At 42.7% G+C, this 17810-nt stretch overlaps 1 protein-coding gene across 1 annotated transcript in view; it reads right to left on the bottom strand.

The window, feature by feature from the left end:
- The window catches only part of LOC145392987 (uncharacterized), a 200874-nt gene that overhangs the window by 51970 nt on the left and 131094 nt on the right, over positions 1-17810 (bottom strand). The window contains exon 8 of the mRNA XM_080267291.1: positions 9268-9364. Coding sequence (XP_080123417.1) covers positions 9268-9364 — 97 coding nt within the window. The remainder of the gene's footprint in view (positions 1-9267; positions 9365-17810) is intronic.

The raw sequence follows: 17810 nt of genomic DNA, 5'->3' as shown, positions 1-17810 counted from the left end.
TTAAACAGTTTAAAAACTGTTCATGCGATCTGGACTAATGTCTGATATATCGGAAAAAGTCCGGTTTAGCAGAGGGAAGTACGGATGTGGCTTTTATCGGAATTTTGCATTTTTCGGAACGGTTTGGGCCCCAGTTAATCCGTTATAGTGAGGTCTTCCTGTATTTATCAAACTGCTAACTAACCCCACTCCTATATCTCCTGAGGCCTTCAGCATTTCAGCAGTCAACCCAGATTCACCGACTGCCTTCCCCACCTGCATCCTGCTTACTGCAATGCTCACAGTAATAGTATCAAAGATGAAGGGCCAAACACTGGATCTGCCGACTCCAAACCTTCCTTGTTCCAGTCTCTCAAGGCATCTTTAATATCCTCACTGTTCACCACTACTTTTCCTTCACCATTCTTCAAACACTGCTCACCTACCATATCCCTTTTTACCCTCTCCATCTGATTTGCCACCATAAATACATTATTGTATACATATTATACTATGTTAATGTAAACAAAAGTAAAGTTATGGTGTTTGAGAGGAATGAAGTCACAGAGTGTGCAGTGAGGTTGGATGGTGAGGATATGGAGAATGTGAGTGCATTCAAGTACTTGGGTAGTGTGATGAGTAAGGATGGAACTTTGGGGGATGAAGTACGTGAAAGGGTACAGCAGGGAAGGAAGGTTGTTGGCACACTGAAAGCAGTGATGAGAAATAGGGAGGTGAGTACGGAAGTTAAGAAGTCACTGCATGATGGTATTGTGATCCCTATCCTGACGTATGGAAGCGAGGCGTGGACCTTGCAAGAGGGGAATAAGTCAAGAGTGAGAGCAGTGGAAATGAGTTACTTGAGAGGAGCATGTGGAGTGACATGGAGGGACAGGTTGACGAATGAAGAAGTGAAGGAACGTTGTGGGGTAGATGTGGATGTGGTTGAAAAGATTAGGAGAAATACACTGAGGTGGTTTGGACATGTGGAGAGGATGGAGAATGAAAGACTGACTAAGAGGGTGTATGTAGGTGAGGTGGAGGGGGGGAGAGGGAGGGGTAGACCAAGGATGAGGTGGAGGGATGGAGTTGAGAGGTATATGAGGGAGGGGGGGGTGAGTTGGGGGGAGGGGAGTCAAATGGTGAGTGACAGAGTGACTTGGAGGCGTTTTGTCTGCGGCCACCCTTTGTGGGATTAGGGCGTCGGGCTATAGATAGATAGATTGATAGATAGATATTATTCTGAACTACCATTGTACAGAATGTGACAGTTCTAAGAAAAGTACAAGAAAAATGCAGCCCCATTCTCAAATATCAGAGCATAATTTTGCACTGGAAATGTGAAACAGACTGACATTCATTCTACCACCCAACTCCCCTACACACGATCCTTCTCATTAACCCTTAGCCACCGGGGGTTTCCGGCCATTGCCCACTCCTCCTTACGAGGGATTTCTGAGATTTTGGCAAAAATACCCTTACTTCAAACCCTAATATCTGCCAAACTATTATAACTAGAGAAAAAATTCAGTATACACAAGACTCAACGACTCTTCCTCTTTCAAATGAAAGTATCCCAAGGTCTCCATGTCCAGTTGATGAGTAAGGATAAGTTAAAGATAACTGGTTTTCCATGTTTTGGTGGGCTAATCCAGTTGCGCACCACTGCCAGTGGCCTTGGACTCGTTGGCAGCACTGGCCTGAGTGGTGATTGCAACACTGCCCAGCCTCTCAGAATATTCCAATCATTTTTTTGACTTTTCTTTACTCACCATCATAAGGATGAGTCATTACCCCTTCCATGTGGCTCCCCACTGCGTTTACCGCCCGTTTCATAGTGCCTCCATGCACCGTAGATGTATGGGAAAAGAATAGCTCTTTATTTTTATTACACACTTCTTGCATCAATTATAGTAATTTCCCTCTACTACGGCAATAATATTTGCACTTGACATCACGATTACAGGTAACTGCACTTTAAGCAGTAAATGCCCTGGCTGTTTCACACAGTATGGTTGAGTATGAGGTAATAACTTGTACAGAAATTGTGACTAATTTGTACTAATCAGGGGCAATGTGAAAATATTACTAATGTTATACACAACTTACATTTTTTGTATTTCACATCACAAATATGCTAATGCTCACATATTCATCATTATTTTCTGAGTAACAAGGGAAAAAATTCAGTTACAGCCAACCAGGTCATTTTCTTACTCTCCCATGCACTTCTGATTTTCTTTCATCGTACTAGAGAGGCTTATTCACGGTATTTCCAATTATTGTTTCACAAATAACCACAAACAGTAACACTTATTGCAATGCATTTGTAAAATTTATTATAAAACACTTATTTCATAACACTTACCCAGGTACTAGATATAACTTATATCTTAAATTTCACTTATGTATAAAAAAAAAAAAAAAACACGTGCACTCATGTTTACTATTTACAATTTCCCACACACATGCTCAGTCACTGAGCCCTTTCCCCAACCCTAAGGGCAGAACTTTCGTGGGGGCTGATAAGGCTATCAGCCCTTCATGCAGTGTTACAGAATCAGACAATGACAAAGAAGAAGACATGGCTCCTCACGCTACCAGTGCCATGTACAGACTGAACCGCACATCCGCAGGATACTTGGGGGTCCTATCTACTCAGTGGGTTTCATAGAAAATGGTCGCAAGTTCAAAGGGTGGCGGGAAGGTGAGTGCGGTATAAGACTTCAGGCAGCAGTGCTCTGCACCCTGCATCGTGAAGGCTACCCACGGCAGCTGGCGGTTAGGGGTTAAATGTCAAATCAATATCCTACGTTGCTCCCTCAAACATTTATTACCAGTTTCAGTCGATAGGCTAGGAGAGTGAGGGAGTGACTTCCTCTTTCATATCCTGTTTTATTCTAACAGTTTAGTCAAAGAAGCTTCCAAGCATGGGCTAACAGTTGTACTGCAATTATTCTCTTATTAATTCTAATGCAGGCATTTTTAAATGAGCTGAGGTGAAACTTTTCAAACTAGAGGCATCTGATTCAGCCAACATGAATTCCTTCGGTACAAGATGTTTCCTGAACTGAATAAAACCATTTGGTAAGCAAGAATAAGTTACCCTACAAAATACATTAATAGGCTGAAGGGATTATGAGAAGCAGTTTATTATTATGTCCCTGCCTGGACCTCTCCCACTCCTCCATCCTTAACCCGTGGATTGCGAGCCACAGCTCAGGTTGGGTAGTGTCGCGTTGTGAACCACAGCTCAGACTATGCTGGTCATGCATCACCGTTAACAACTCAACCCCCACGCAGATTTAAACATGGTGCTATGCAAAGACGCAGAGAGAGGGATTTTTTTCTTTTCACCAGACGATGCCCTGGATGTTCATCTTCAAGTTTCTACTAAACAAAAACCATATTTCTTTTTTTTCACTACTCCCCTACGTAAATTTACACATGGCCCTATGCAAAGTCGGAGAAAGAGATAATTTTTTTTTTTTTACCAGATGATGCCCTGGATATTTATCTTCAAGTAAAAAAAATATATATATAAAAAAATAAATAATAATAATAATAATAATTTTTTGCACATCACGGGACGGGATAAAAAAAGGTAATTGCACAATCCACAATTTAAGTGCACCCACACACACTGTGTTGCATTCACCTTCACCGATCATGATAACTTTGCTAAGGTAGCAGAGGTAGGGGGTGAACAGAATCAATCACTCTGATTAGCAGTGAGGCAAATGGTGAACGGGATCGATCACTCTGATCAGCAGTGAGGCAGAGGGTGAACAGGATCAATCACTCTGATCACTTTGTTTGCTGTGAATACAACAAAAATGGCAGACACTGCTATGAATACTGGTCTGGCACTGCTAAATTCAAATGTTGTATTAATTAAGCTTCTCAGTAAATTTTACCCCGTTTTCATAACATAGTACAATACTGTAATTTGCTAAGCCCTAAGTGGCTTAAACACTGCAAAAGTACTTAAGTCACAGCTGAAATAGTGTAACTGTAATTTTTGGCAGTACTGTTTAATATTACAACTGTTTTTCCTGTTTTTTGCTACCAGTCAAATAGGTCTATTTCCTTCTATGGTACTCTTGTCTCAAATGAAACAAAATACTGTATCAGGAAGAGAAGCCAGCCTAACATGGGTGACTGAATTTCCTATGCAACAGACATCTGTTATAATGACTCAGCAGTCTCGCTAGCCAACATCTCTTCAATATGGCTGCCTTAGTGAGTGGATGGCAAGCGAAGTGTCCATGATTGCCTTTCAGAAGGTTAGCAGGCAGTTCGCAGCGATCATGTTACTTTGCTAGAGTGTGTGTGAGACACTAAACTGCTAAAATGCTATACCACTAAACTCCTAGAGACTGTCACATGGCCAGCTGTACTGTAAACAAACCACGAGTGTTTTGTGTTCTTGAACTTGTATGTTCTAAAATCAGCTGAGTATATACATAAGTACAAACAACTAACTCAAAGACAAATGGCCACCCCCTTCAACAGTATAGCATCCGGCTATATACAGACAGATAGAAAGACATGTAATTTTTTAAAATAAATAAACAGCCTTTATGCTCTAGCAAACATCAGTGACTGGCAAACATTGAGACAATCATTTGGATAAGAGTTTCTTCTACATGGGGTCAAGCTAACCTGTCTAGTCTGGCCTCCAAGATGCATGGGGATATTTCAAGGTAAATTTGTGACAAAATGTGCATCTTATGTGCCAGGAAATATGGTATACATTACAATCCCGGTTAACTGGGAAGTTTGAGGAATTTTCTCAGTTATATATACACACACATATGTATACATGCAGACCCCAAGATGTGATACCTGTACATGCGATACCCCCGGCATAGCGATGGGGGTAGAAATAATACCCAACCCCACCAAACGATGGCCAAATCCCGGTATAACTTTTTTTTCTTTAATGATATTTTAGACCTAAATTTTGTGTTCAGGTTGATATGTTTTGGTCATGGGTGGAGTGAACAGTCATTTGGGGGTACAGTTTACTATCCAGACTTACTTCCGATGATTTTCAAATTTTATTTTTGGGTTTAGGTGAGTTATAAACTGCTTTTAGCTTACTTTAGCTTGTTTTAAGGCTATCTGAGGGTTTAGGTTAGCTAGAAATTTGTTTTTGGACTCATTTGGGTGAGTTTAGGAACTGTTTGGGGGGAAACTACCACGTCTGCGTGAGGTGTCATCACAGTCCACTGAGCATTCCTGCTCCAGTTACGCCTACCCTCTCCCCTTGCTCTGGCTGCACATGTGCTGTGTGTGATCTTTACTCTTTTTTTTGGCCACAGAACCCCACTCCGCCTTCCCCCAGCAAACCCACAACCTCTTCTTTTCAAGGTGAGGAATGCTCCAGTGTTTGTATGTAATGAAGTTTACATTAGGTAGGTAAGTGTCCTGAGAAAAAACTCTGAAAATTGCCCCAAAAGGTGAACTTGGGGCTGGCTTAGGTACCATGAAACCCTTTAACACATAAACATATGGCTTATGTGGAATTCTCATAAAGTAGGACATTCCAGGTAAAATGTTCCTGCGCTATGTGAGCACTTGTTGTATGTACAGTCACGCATACTAATTTCTGCTCAGAGGTTACCCCTTCTTTCCCCCCTCTACCCTGGACAGAGGGAAGGGGGGAATCGCAAACAAGTCTACCCCGCCTTCTGCCCCCAACTCCCCCACCCTCCACCTCCAGCTGCCAGTTACTGATTAGATGCAAATTTTCTCATGTCCTGTAAACATAACTAAACTGTTGTAGCACATGCTTTCAACGGCCAAGATTTGGACTATATTTTTAGAATAAATTATTACCATATTGAACTGCATTCTCAAATTGAAAATATTCACCATCATTGTAATCCAGTGTCGTCCGCTGCACAATTCTGGGTTCCAGTGCTTACCTTTTCACTTCCCCCAGGTTATTGAATGAGAAGTTTGACTGGGACAGGGAAGGTTTGGAGCCAGCAGATCCAGTTGTTTGAATGACTATATTTGTAGTCGCCACACTGTCAGTGCAAAATTTAAGTCGCGTGTGTGTGTGTGTGTGTGTGTGTGTGTGTGTGTGTGTGTGTGTGTGTGTGTGTGTGTGTGTGTGTGTGTGCAGTTTATAAGCCCAGCTACCCAGCTACATGAAGTGGAATGGTCACTCTAATAAAAATTACGAATATTGGTCTGGTGTTCTCTATCTGAACTTGGCACATAATGAGAAATACGATTATATATAAAAAAAAAAATTAGCTTTCCATACATCTGACCTAAGTGTGGGTGATAAATGATGCCTGCACACGATATACGAAGGAGCAGTGACGGTATAACTGACTGCTGATCTGGCCTAAGGTGGGGGGAGGGGGGGGTGAGAGGCGGGGAAGACTTATGACAAAGAACGAGAGAGAAGGGGGAGAGGGGGAGAGAAGCAAAGAGAAAGTTATATAAATATAAAAAGAAAGAGTGAGTGGGAAAAGTAAATTCAGAGAGGGAGAGAGAGAGAGACACCTGGGGGAAGTGAAAAGGTAAGCACTGGAACCCAAAATTGTGCAGCGGACGACATTGGATTACAATGATGGTGAATATTTTCAATTTGAGAATGCAGTTCAATACGGTAATAATTTATTCTAAAAATATAGTCCAAATCTTGGCCGTTGAATGCGTGTGCAACGACAGTTTAGTCAAGTTTACAGGACATGAGAAAATTTGCGTCTAATCAGTAACTGGCAGCTGGAGGTGGAGGGTGGGGGAGTTGGGGGCAGAAGGTGGGGTAGACTTGTTTGCGATTCCCCCCTTCCCTCTGTCCAGGGTAGAGGGGGGGAAGGAAGGGGTAACCCCTGAGCAGAAATTAGTACGCATGACTGTACACATACAGTACATATATATATATATACACGTATATATATATATATATATATATATATATATATATATATATATATATATATATATATATATATATATATATATCTATATATATATAGTGTTTAGTCAAATAACAATGAACGTGCCAAATCAATGTTTGGTGATAAACAGTGTTAAAAATTTGTTTCATTGTAACTCATTAACTAGTAGCCAATTTCAATAAACAACATCTCAAAAAATAGAGCTTGTAAAATACTTTAAAACACATAAGAAAAAAGTACAAAATGTAGGATATATCAGGTTAATGCTGTACAGTTATTAACTCCATACCATTGCTCCTCTATGAAAAAAAGAAACATAACTTGAAAATCCATCCATCCATCATCCAATCCTATGTTGCCCCATGAGGAGCGTAGGAGCCTGGGGCTAAGCAAGTTGGTCTTGACATTTCAGATGAGAGCAACCAGCCTCACTCATCCTTTAGTGGCATTATGTGAGCAATAACCCCAACCACCACTTGGATATAAACCTTCACCAGCTTAATCCGACTGGAGCACCGTAATTACCCTCTAAACCACCAGGCGCCAAAATCTGATTATGTGGTTACCACCCAGCGTAGTAAATGGTTTCCTGGTGTACAGGACACCATTAGCCTTGTCACTCAGTGTAGTGGCCCACATGCAGAAGGAAGAGGAAAGAATGAAGGAAAGAAAGACAGAAGAAGGAGCGTAAAGTCACCCGTATGCAGAAGGAAGAAGAAAGAATGAAGGAAAGAAAGATAGAAGAGGATGGAAGGAAAGAAGGATGAAGGAGAGGAAAGGGCAGACACCAGAAAGCAGCACTACATCAAGTGACTGGATGGTGAGTGCCCCCACCTAACACTAATAATTTGAAAATAACCACAAGAATGAAAGAAAGACAATCACCAACCCATGTACAATAGTGCTGCAGGTATTTATGTGCTGTCAGGGGGGATGGGGGGTGGGGGTGGGGGTGAGGATTAACAATACTCCAGTATATCGTCAGTCTAGTGCATTCCGTTCATTATTAACTTGTTTCAGATTAGGACCAGTGCCTTGCTTGCCAGTTTCCACTGATCCAGTTAAAGTCACTTTGTCGAGTACAGAATGAACTCTACACTCACCTAAACTGTGAATGATGTGGAATAATGATCAGCAAACTGCATAAGTCACATCAGCGTACTCAACACAATAACTAATCATACGTGACTTGCGTGGTTTATGGCCCTTGACACGAGGCAGCTCCACAGAAACACTTTTCACATGACTGGCAATATAACTGTTCTGTCTGTTATAATCACTCTTTGCCCAAAAAGCTGTAAACAGATCACTCACTTTATCACTGCCCAAGTTATTGAAACTTACAAGGAAGAAGATTTTCCTAGATGGCACTTCCTTTTTTTGCGCTATAACTCACGTATGCTTCCCTGGCATTATGTTTTTGTTTGGCAACTGCATGTTTCCATGAAGATGGATCACGTTTTTGCTTCCATGTATGCTCAGGGACATCCTGGTCATCATCACTACATAAGTCGCTCATGTTGCTATGTAAATCACTGTAAATCTGAGTTAAAATAATGTAATAAACCAAAAGCAACTATATAAGGCTTACAATATAAACAGAACTGAGAAGGGCAGTGGCCATACCCACCAGCCAACAAACCCACAAAACATGGCCACTGATTGGACATGTGTAACATCAATCATGAGACCCACCACTCACAGGCAGCCTGGAGAAGTGCTTGCTGGCATGTTCGTCTTTCTTCCACTACAACTTTCCTCGAGAGAGATAGAGGCCACGTGTGCCAACCTGCAGTGTGTTGGTACAAGAATCTACCTTGTTGTATAGGACTTTTGATAATGTTGTAAAGACAAACATGCCATGGAAATGTTTCCATTGGATAGAAAAATGGTGGACGAGTGTGTTGCAACCTAGATCTCAATTTTAGATATTTGGCACGTTCATCATCATTTGACTAATCGCTCTATATAAAGGAGGGGGGGGTGATCTTACATTAAACTGATTTCATAAGTTTTCATTCATAATTCTGTTGTTATTAGAAACACTTTTACCAATCAACACTTCATCTAAAGTTCTTTACATCCTTAAAAAAAAAAAAAATGGTGTTACAGTATACTAAATGACAAGATTAGGGATGATACTACTGCCTGATTTTAATACCTATAAGCAAGCTAAAAATTTTTACTGCACAGACAGACAGGCATTTAACTGCTACAGTATACAAACATATTTGCTTTCATCATGTGCATAACATAAACAATCAATAACTTTGATCTTTTATGGTATATGAACAGTTAGGTATTAAGATATTAAAAATACTGTATAATGACAAAATAATCAAATAATATTTAAGATATTCTTTACCTTGTTTGGTGTTGGAATATATATAGTAGGCATTTCAAAACCAGTCTTGTTTAAGCCAGGGCGCTTGCAAAGTTCTTGTACAATCTGCATCATCACTCTGTAAGAAAACATGAGGCTATAAGCAAAAGAAACTGATTTAATGGTCAAATAATGAAACCAGTGAAGGGTGGTTGCGGACTTTTAATACAATGACCAACAGAGAGTACGGAAGTCATTTTGCTTTTCCTTGACAGGCTCTCCATGTCACATATTTCTGGCAATAAAATATTCTCCTACCCCTGGAGGTCATTTTGTAGGACCTCATCCTAAGTTTTCTTAGGTATACTCCTTGGTGCTCTACCCTCTACTTTCACACTAACTCATCTTTTCAGCCAATTCTCACCCCCAATCTCCTCAAACACATCACATCACCACTGGCTTCAATTCCTAGTCAATATCTCTGATGCAGGTGCAGTTCTGCCATTTGTTGTTTTGTCATTTGCGGAAACATTACTGTACACATCCATTTGGCTATCCTTATCTCTGTACCTTCTGTACCTCTGTACCTCCCCCTTTGCTGCCTAAGCTGCATAAAGCATTATCTATCTATCTATTGCAAGACGCCATAATCCCATAAGGGGTGGCCATTTGACTTTGAGTTATTTGTTTTATGGGGAGGGGCACTAACCGTTCACCAACCCACTTGTTGAAACGTAGGGAGCACGTATGGGCTGGTTATATGGTTACCACCCAGCGTTGTAAATGGTTTCCTGGCTTACAAGAAACCATTAGGCTTGTCACTCAATGTAAAGCCACCTGAAAAGGAAAGAAAAGCAATAAGAAGTGACAGGAAAGATGGGAGAAATAGGAAGAGAGGAGGGCAGGCACAGAAAAAGAATGATAAAGGCTAAGGAAGAAGTAGGTTATACTTTGCACAAATGCAGCATACATTTTTCCCTTTGTGTAAAGGCAGTTCCCTGAATGTCAGGAGAAATAGCAATTCCTGCAGTGGAGCCAGCCTCAGTTCCCCCTTCCCCCCTCCACCACAGACGAGTAACATGAGTGGATGGCTTTTTTTTCATTTTATTTATAAAGGATCCAACAAGCTAACATGTGTTGCCCCTATTTGCCTAATGCTGGCTCTCCACACTACTCAATCTCCAGCAGCATCTCTGTTCAGTCCCTTATGCCTGAAGTCACAATGTATGACCTTGTTTCAACTATTTCTTGGTCTGCCTTCAGCAACTCTACTTTCAACATTCATATCTCTCACCCTCCGCACCTAGTTATCATTCTCCATACTCTTCACATGGCCAAACATCTCGATCCACCCCTTCTCATCATTACGCCAATACATTCAAGTTCCATCCTTTCTCTCAACTCTTCATTTGTAAACCTAACCTACCAGGCATGTCATTCATGGATGCACTACATATCCATTTGATTATTCACATCTCTGCACATTTGAGTCTATGAATATCCTCCACTTTTACTGCCCAAGTCTCACTACCACACAGCATTACACATTACACTCCCAGCACATGTTGCATACAAGGACCCTCTGAACAGAGGGAGAAACCTCTCGATGTCAGGAGAGGCAACAGCTCCTTCAACTTCTTCCAATCACTCGTTACTCTTTCTACCGAGCTAGCTCCATCTCCACCTCCACCACATATCATGTCCCCCAAATAACAACTCCTCCACACACTTAACAGATTCTCTGGCAAAACAAATCCTTTTCTGCCTCTCTTCTTTATGCTCTCCAATACATACTGCACATTCAAAATAAGCATAATTTTACAGCCTACCTTCAATACCACTACATCTCTTAAGCACCCACTCATCACAAACAGTGTACATAATGGGAGTTATTTCCCACACTCCAGTGGCAAACTGCACATGGCCGTACTCTTTCTGCTATGACAGTACCATCATCTGCCCTATGTATCGTCACTTTTGTTTTATCCACATACGGTGTTGAGGAAACACACGACAGAATGCACTAAGTATTATATACAAACCAACATGTTACATGGGGGAAGTACGAGGAGACTGAAGAATGGCAATTACAGTTTCACTGTACAATGGGAAGGCAATTGGTAGAGCAGTAACTACAAAAGGATCAGTCTACTGAGTATGTCAGAGAAAAGTATGTGGCATGATACTTGGAGACAAGAAGCAAAACACAAGATGATATTACTGATATATGTGAAGAACATGATGAGTTTAGAAATGATAGGGGTGAAAAGTGTTGCATTAATTAATTGGGAGAAGGCTTGTGGATGGATGGACTGGAAGGATTTATGAAGTACTAAGTATATCTGGTATAAAAGGGAGTCTGCTGGAGCTAGTGAAGCCTTTTAACCCGTTCCATGCTGTGTCCATATATATACGGACAAACCAATAGTGTCAAAACTGCTGAGTCCATAATATATATATATATATATATATATATATATATACAGACTAACTCATACTACAGTACCCTAAGATGCCGAGTCCGTATATATAAGGTTCGGAATAACTCATAGTAGCCTACGTTGCCGAGTCTGTATATAACCGGACACGGTTCTCCTCACATTTACGCGAAATTATTTGAGTCTGCCCTTAGTGTGTGACAGGAAATGGGATGACAGACACCCCTCCTCCTCTCCCATACCTTATACCAATTTATAAAAAAAAAAAAAAAAAAATTGAATGTGAAAATACGTACAATTAGCACGGAACCCAACTTTCCATCATCATAGTTTCAGCTGTGGCCGCATTACATATACCAAGTTGCGTTTCCACACTACAAGTACTCCATGCATCCACCCACTCCACACCAAAATGGACTATCTATCCACATTAGCCGCTAACGGTATATGAAAGTAGCCACCTGATACCAATTTGGGTCACGGCACAATGCCTTATATATTGTGCTTACTCTCGACTTCCAGTCGAAGCTGAAGAACTTTCAAGTAATGAACTAACTGATGGTGATGTGTAAATAGCATATAAAATGAAAGTCCAATCATCAATCATCCAATCCTACATTGCCCCATGAGGAACGTAGAAGCCCGGGGCTAGGCAGTTGGTCCTGACATTTAAGATGAGAGTGACCAGCCTCACTTATCCCTGAGTGGCATTACATGTGCAATCAACCCCAACCACCCCATGGATATAAACCTTCACCAGCTCAATCTGACTGGAGAGCAATAGTTACCCACTAAACCACCAGGTGCCAAAACTTGGTTATATGGTTACCACCCAGTGTAGTAAATGATTTCCTGGTGTATAAGAACCAACTGGCTTGTCACTTAGTGTAGAGTCACCCACAGGCAGAAGGAAGAGGAAAGAATGAAGGAAAGAAAGACAGAAGAGGGAGTGTAAAGTCACCCATAGGCAGAAGGACAAGGAAAGAATGAAGGAAAGAAAGACAGAAGAGGATGGAGGAGGGGAAAGGACAGACACCCGACAGCAGCACTACATCGAGTGAGTGGAGGGTGAGTGCCCTCACCTACCACAATAAAATGAAAGTAATATACGCAAATGTAAGCAAATAGAAGTAAATAATAAAATCAAGTTAAATACGGAAAATAACATAAGAAATGTGTGATTTACCATAACTACGGTAATGTGACTGTGTGTAGCATGAGTGTTTACTGTGCCTTATGCGAGTGTTTACAGTGCCTTATACCAATACAATATACAAATTACAGTGAGTCCACGATATACAAAAGGGATAGGAACAAAAAAAAACTTTTGTAATTCGAAATTTCGTATATCGGAATGATTTTCCCCATTGAAATATACATATAAATGGGGGGATGCGTCCCAGGACCCCCTCGGACCCCCACCTAAACTTTACCCCCCCCTATTAAGAAGTAAGCAATACAGTGGGCTCGCACAGTGTGCGTCACTGCAGTGCGCGATTTGCCTTGTGCACGAGTGAGCAAAAATCATAACCAAAAACCCTTTAATGCGCGAGTTTACTACACAGAATGCGAGGCAGAGGCAAGGAGTGGCTCAAAAATGCCATTTTCTACTAGTGCGCGACCACCCCTCACAGAGCGCGTCATGTGTCGTCATGTTGATGCGCAGAAATTCCCGGGCATTCTACTGCGCAGCTTGGGGTACAAGGGAGCGGGCGCGCCATAACAGTCCCGGCTCGTGCACTGTGCGGATCTGCTCTCTACAGCTAACCTGTCGTGTACAACGTGTGGTGTTTTTTGTGCTGCCTGTACTTTGCTGCACCATGGCTCCAACCCCAAGAGTAAAGAAACTTCTGATGCACGCCACCAAGTTAAAGATAATTAAGATGAAGGAGGAGGGTCAAGGAAACACGGATATCGGGAGAGCCCTGGGACTGGCTGAATCTACAGTGAGAACTGTGTGGAAGAACTGTGAAGCCATAAAGGCTGTAGTGAAGACGTACGGTGCCTCTGACCTAGACGGCCGTTCGCGGGTGGGAAATCATGCTATGATATTAATGGAGCGCTATCTTGCCACCTTCATAATGCGAAAAGAAAAGGAAGGTGTTCCACTCAATGGAAGATTTATTCAGAACAAAGCCCAGCTCTTCTACAAGGCTGCATCTCGAAGATTAAAAGTGGAAAAACCGTTCAGGGCATCGGTTGAATGGCTGAACCGTTTTCTCAAGCGCAAGGAACTCTGTTACGTGAAACTGTCTGGTGAACGTGCCTCTGCCGATAACCTGGCCGCGAGAGACTATCCTGCAATATTTAAAACGATTATTGAAGAGGGACAGTACACCAAGGACCAGATCTACAACATCGATGAAACATCCTTATATTACAAGGCCATGCCAAAATCAACTTACATTGCTAAAAGACAGAAACAAGTCCATGGTCGCAAGCTCCAGAAGTGTAAGATGACGGTAATGTTCGCTGTAAACCTGACTGGGAGCCACAAGATGAGGCAGTTGTTGTACACACAGCTTCACATCCAAGGGGCTACAAAAACCTCACGAACATGGATGCAAGTGGCGTGTATTGGTATAAGTCCGTAAATAGTTGGATGACCGAGAACATTATGGCAGATTGGTTAACGAGGCGGTGTGTCCCTGATGCGAGAGCCAAGTGTCGGGAACTGGGCATTCCATTTAAGATGCTCCTTGTGCTTGATAACGCACCAAGTCACCCTCCATACCTGGAAGATCTTCACAAGGATTGTCGTGTTGTGTTTCTGCCGCCCCGCACAACATCACTAATGCACCCACTCGATCAAGAACTAATCGCCACAGTGAAGCATTTCTACCATAAGGAAGTGTACGACTACCTACGCAGGAAGACTGACACACAAGAGGAGCTTCATGCCCTACAAGAAGATCACGACGAAGACCTTGATGAGGCATCTGCTCCCGTTCCATCTCCACCAGCACCTCTATCCCGACCTACCACAGATGCCATGACTGTTGAGGCATTTTGGCGTAACTTTACGGTGAAGGACGCAGTTGAATTTCTCCTTCAAGCCTGGCACCAGATTACAACTGCAACGGTGAACCATGCGTGGCGAATGCTCGTGCCTCACCTGTGCATCACCCAGGAGACGGCCATTCAACCACTGGCCGATGCTGAGGCAGCAACATTGACAGCAGCACAAGCTGCACCAGGTTTCGAGGACGTTACATTGGCGGACATACAAGAAGCGCACACTGCTGCTGAGGAACAGTCTCCCGAGAAAGTGTTGCAACGGACAGACGAGGCTGACGCAGAGCCCGATGCCAGACATAGTCAAGTTGAGCAGCCTAGTGAGATGGAAGGCAGGACTGAGCTGTGTATGTCAAACATTAACAAGATCCTTGCTGCCGTGGACAAGCTCAAGGAAGAGGTGAAGGCACAGGAAGTGAGCAACCTAAAAACAGAGGAACTTCTGGTTGGTATCGACAAACTCTTCCGTTTCTACACAGACAGGCACAGGGAAGAAATAAACAGGAGAAGACAGACACTCATAACAAGCTACACACAGTGGCCTCAAGTTGGTGAAATAATGGAACCATCGACATCGTCTGCTCCTGATCCTGTTGAGGATGAAGAGGATGCAATGTCAGAAGTGTCAGCATTGGACTTTGAAGGGTTTATGGCCGAAGTGAGTGACTTGGATGCTCCTGGGGAAGGTGATCAAGAGGAGTCTGCGGAGGGAAGTGTTGGTGCGGTGGGAGGTGCGGTGGGGAGTGCGGCGCTGTAAGTGTTGCCGCGCCTCGGAAACCTTGTTATTTAAGGTCATCAGGCCTGTTGTCTACTGTTGTTAAGGTGACTACCCATAGTTTTGTTATTGTAGCTATAGCTTTAGTACAATGTCTGAAACATATGACCTTTATTATGTCTCTAAGAGCCAAAAAATGTCCAGGTATGAGGGGGTACTGCCCATATGTAATTATTCCCATAAGATTATGCATACAATGAATGGATGACAAATAGGGGCGTGGAAGAAGTTGAGAGACGGAAGAGAGAGTTATATGTGGAAAGAGAGAGAGGTGAAAAGATTAGTAAGAGAGAGTAAGAAGAGAGTGGATGAGGAATTTGGAAGGAATTTGAGTGTAAAGTGGAGGGACTGTAAGAAAATGTTCTGGAGAGAAGTGAAAAGAGTAAGACAGGGTGGAAGTGAAGTTAGCAGGGGAGTGAAAGATAAAAATGGTAGATTACTAGTGGAGAAGGGAGAAAAAGTGAGCAGATGGAGAGAACACTTTAAGGAATTGTTGAACATAGAGGAGGGAAGTAATGCGAGTATAAGTGGCTGGGGAATGGCTGGGAGAAGGAGGGAGGTGAGAAGACAGGAAGAAATCAGTAGGATAGAAGTTGTGGAAGCAATGAAGAAAGTTAAATCGGGGAAAGCCCCAGGAATTGATGGAGTGTGTGGTGAAATGCTGAAGCATGGGGGAGAGATAGTAGCAGAATGGATGTAGAAGATGTGCAGATTGGCCTGGGAGGAAGGTAGAGTCCCAGAGGATTGGAAATCAGGTATAATTATTCCCTTGTACAAAGGAAAAGGGGAAAAAGAAGTGTGTGGTAATCATAGGGGCATTTGTCTTCTTAGTATAATAGGAAAAGTGTATGGTAGGATACTTATAGACAAAGTTAGAGAAAGAACAGAGAAATTAGTTGGGGAAGAACAGGGAGGCTTTAGGAAGGGAAGAGGTTGTGTAGATCAGATATTCATTCTTAGATCTTTAGTGGAAAAGTTTCTAGAGAAGGGAAAGAAGTTATATGCGGCTTTCATGGATTTGGAGAAAGCATATGACAGGGTGGATAGACAAGGATTGTGGAAAGTGTTAAGAATATATGGAGTAGATGGGAAGTTGTTGAATGCTGTGAAGAGTATGTACGATGGTGCGAAGGCTGCAGTGCGTGTGGATGGTGAACTAAGTGAGTTTTTCTCTTTGAAGGTTGGTTTGAAACAGGGATGTGTCATGTCTCCATGGTTGTTCAATCTGTACATGGATGGGGTAATAAAAGAGGTACAAGGTAGGGTAGTGGATGTTGGAGTGGCCCTGGTGAGAGAGGATAGTGTTTGGAAACTCCCTGTACTGTTGTTTGCAGATGATACTGTGTTGTTGAGTGAAGACAAAGGGGAGCTGCAAGGCTTGGCGGATGAGTTTGAGAGAGTGTGTAAGAAACGGAATCTAAAGGTGAATGTAGGGAAGAGTAAAGTGATGGTCTTTGAGAGAGGTGAAGTTAGTGAATGTACAGCGAGGTTGGATGGTGAGGAATTGGAAAATGTGAGTACGTTTAAGTACTTGGGTAGTGTGATGAGTAAGGATGGAGGTTTGGAGGGTGAAGTGCTTGAAAGGGTACAGCAGGGAAGAAAGGTTGCTGGTTCTTTGAAAGCAGTGATAAGAAACAGGGAAGTGAGCATGGAAGTGAAAAAGTTACTACATGACAGTATTGTGATACCAACTCTAACGTACGGAAGTGAAGCTTGGACATTGTTGGAAGGACACAAGTCAAGAGTGAGAGCAGTGGAAATGAGTTATTTAAGAGGAGCCTGTGGAGTCACGTGGAGAGACAGGCTGACGAATGAGGATATAAAGGAGCGTTGTGGTGTGGATGTGGATGTGATAGGAAGTGTTATGAGGAACACACTGAGGTGGTTCGGCCATGTGGAGAGGATGGAGGGTGAAAGACTGACGAAGAGAGTGTATGTGAGTGAGGTGGAGGGGGGAAGAGGGAGGGGGAGGCCGAGGATGAGATGGAGGGATGGGGTGGAGAGGTATATGAGAGAGGGGGGTGTGAGTTGGGAGTGGGGCAGTGAAATGGCGGGGGACAGGGCGACTTGGAGGCGATTTGTTTGTGGCCACCCCAAACGGGATTGAGGCGTCTGGCAATAGATAGATAGATAGAAGATTATGTATTCCTAGTACGCAAATTCCCAGTGCGCGAGTGCGTGCACCGCCCAATCTCTCGCGCACTATGCGAGCCCACTGTACCTGTATACAACTGTAGAGAAGAAGGTGGCCATATTCTTGTATATCTCCTTTTTCTTCATCACAGTCCCAACGGTGGAAACAGCAAGGCCTAAAGCACGCCCAATCTCCGAGACTCCCTGCCCTTCCTCATGGGGTC

This window comes from Coenobita brevimanus, chromosome 23 (assembly GCF_032717465.1).
Source record: "Coenobita brevimanus isolate Jiangsu-jjx chromosome 23, ASM3271746v2, whole genome shotgun sequence".
NCBI lineage: Eukaryota > Metazoa > Arthropoda > Malacostraca > Decapoda > Coenobitidae > Coenobita > Coenobita brevimanus.
Note: the sequence above shows the minus strand (reverse complement) of the source record. Positions and strands in the feature narration are given on the sequence as shown.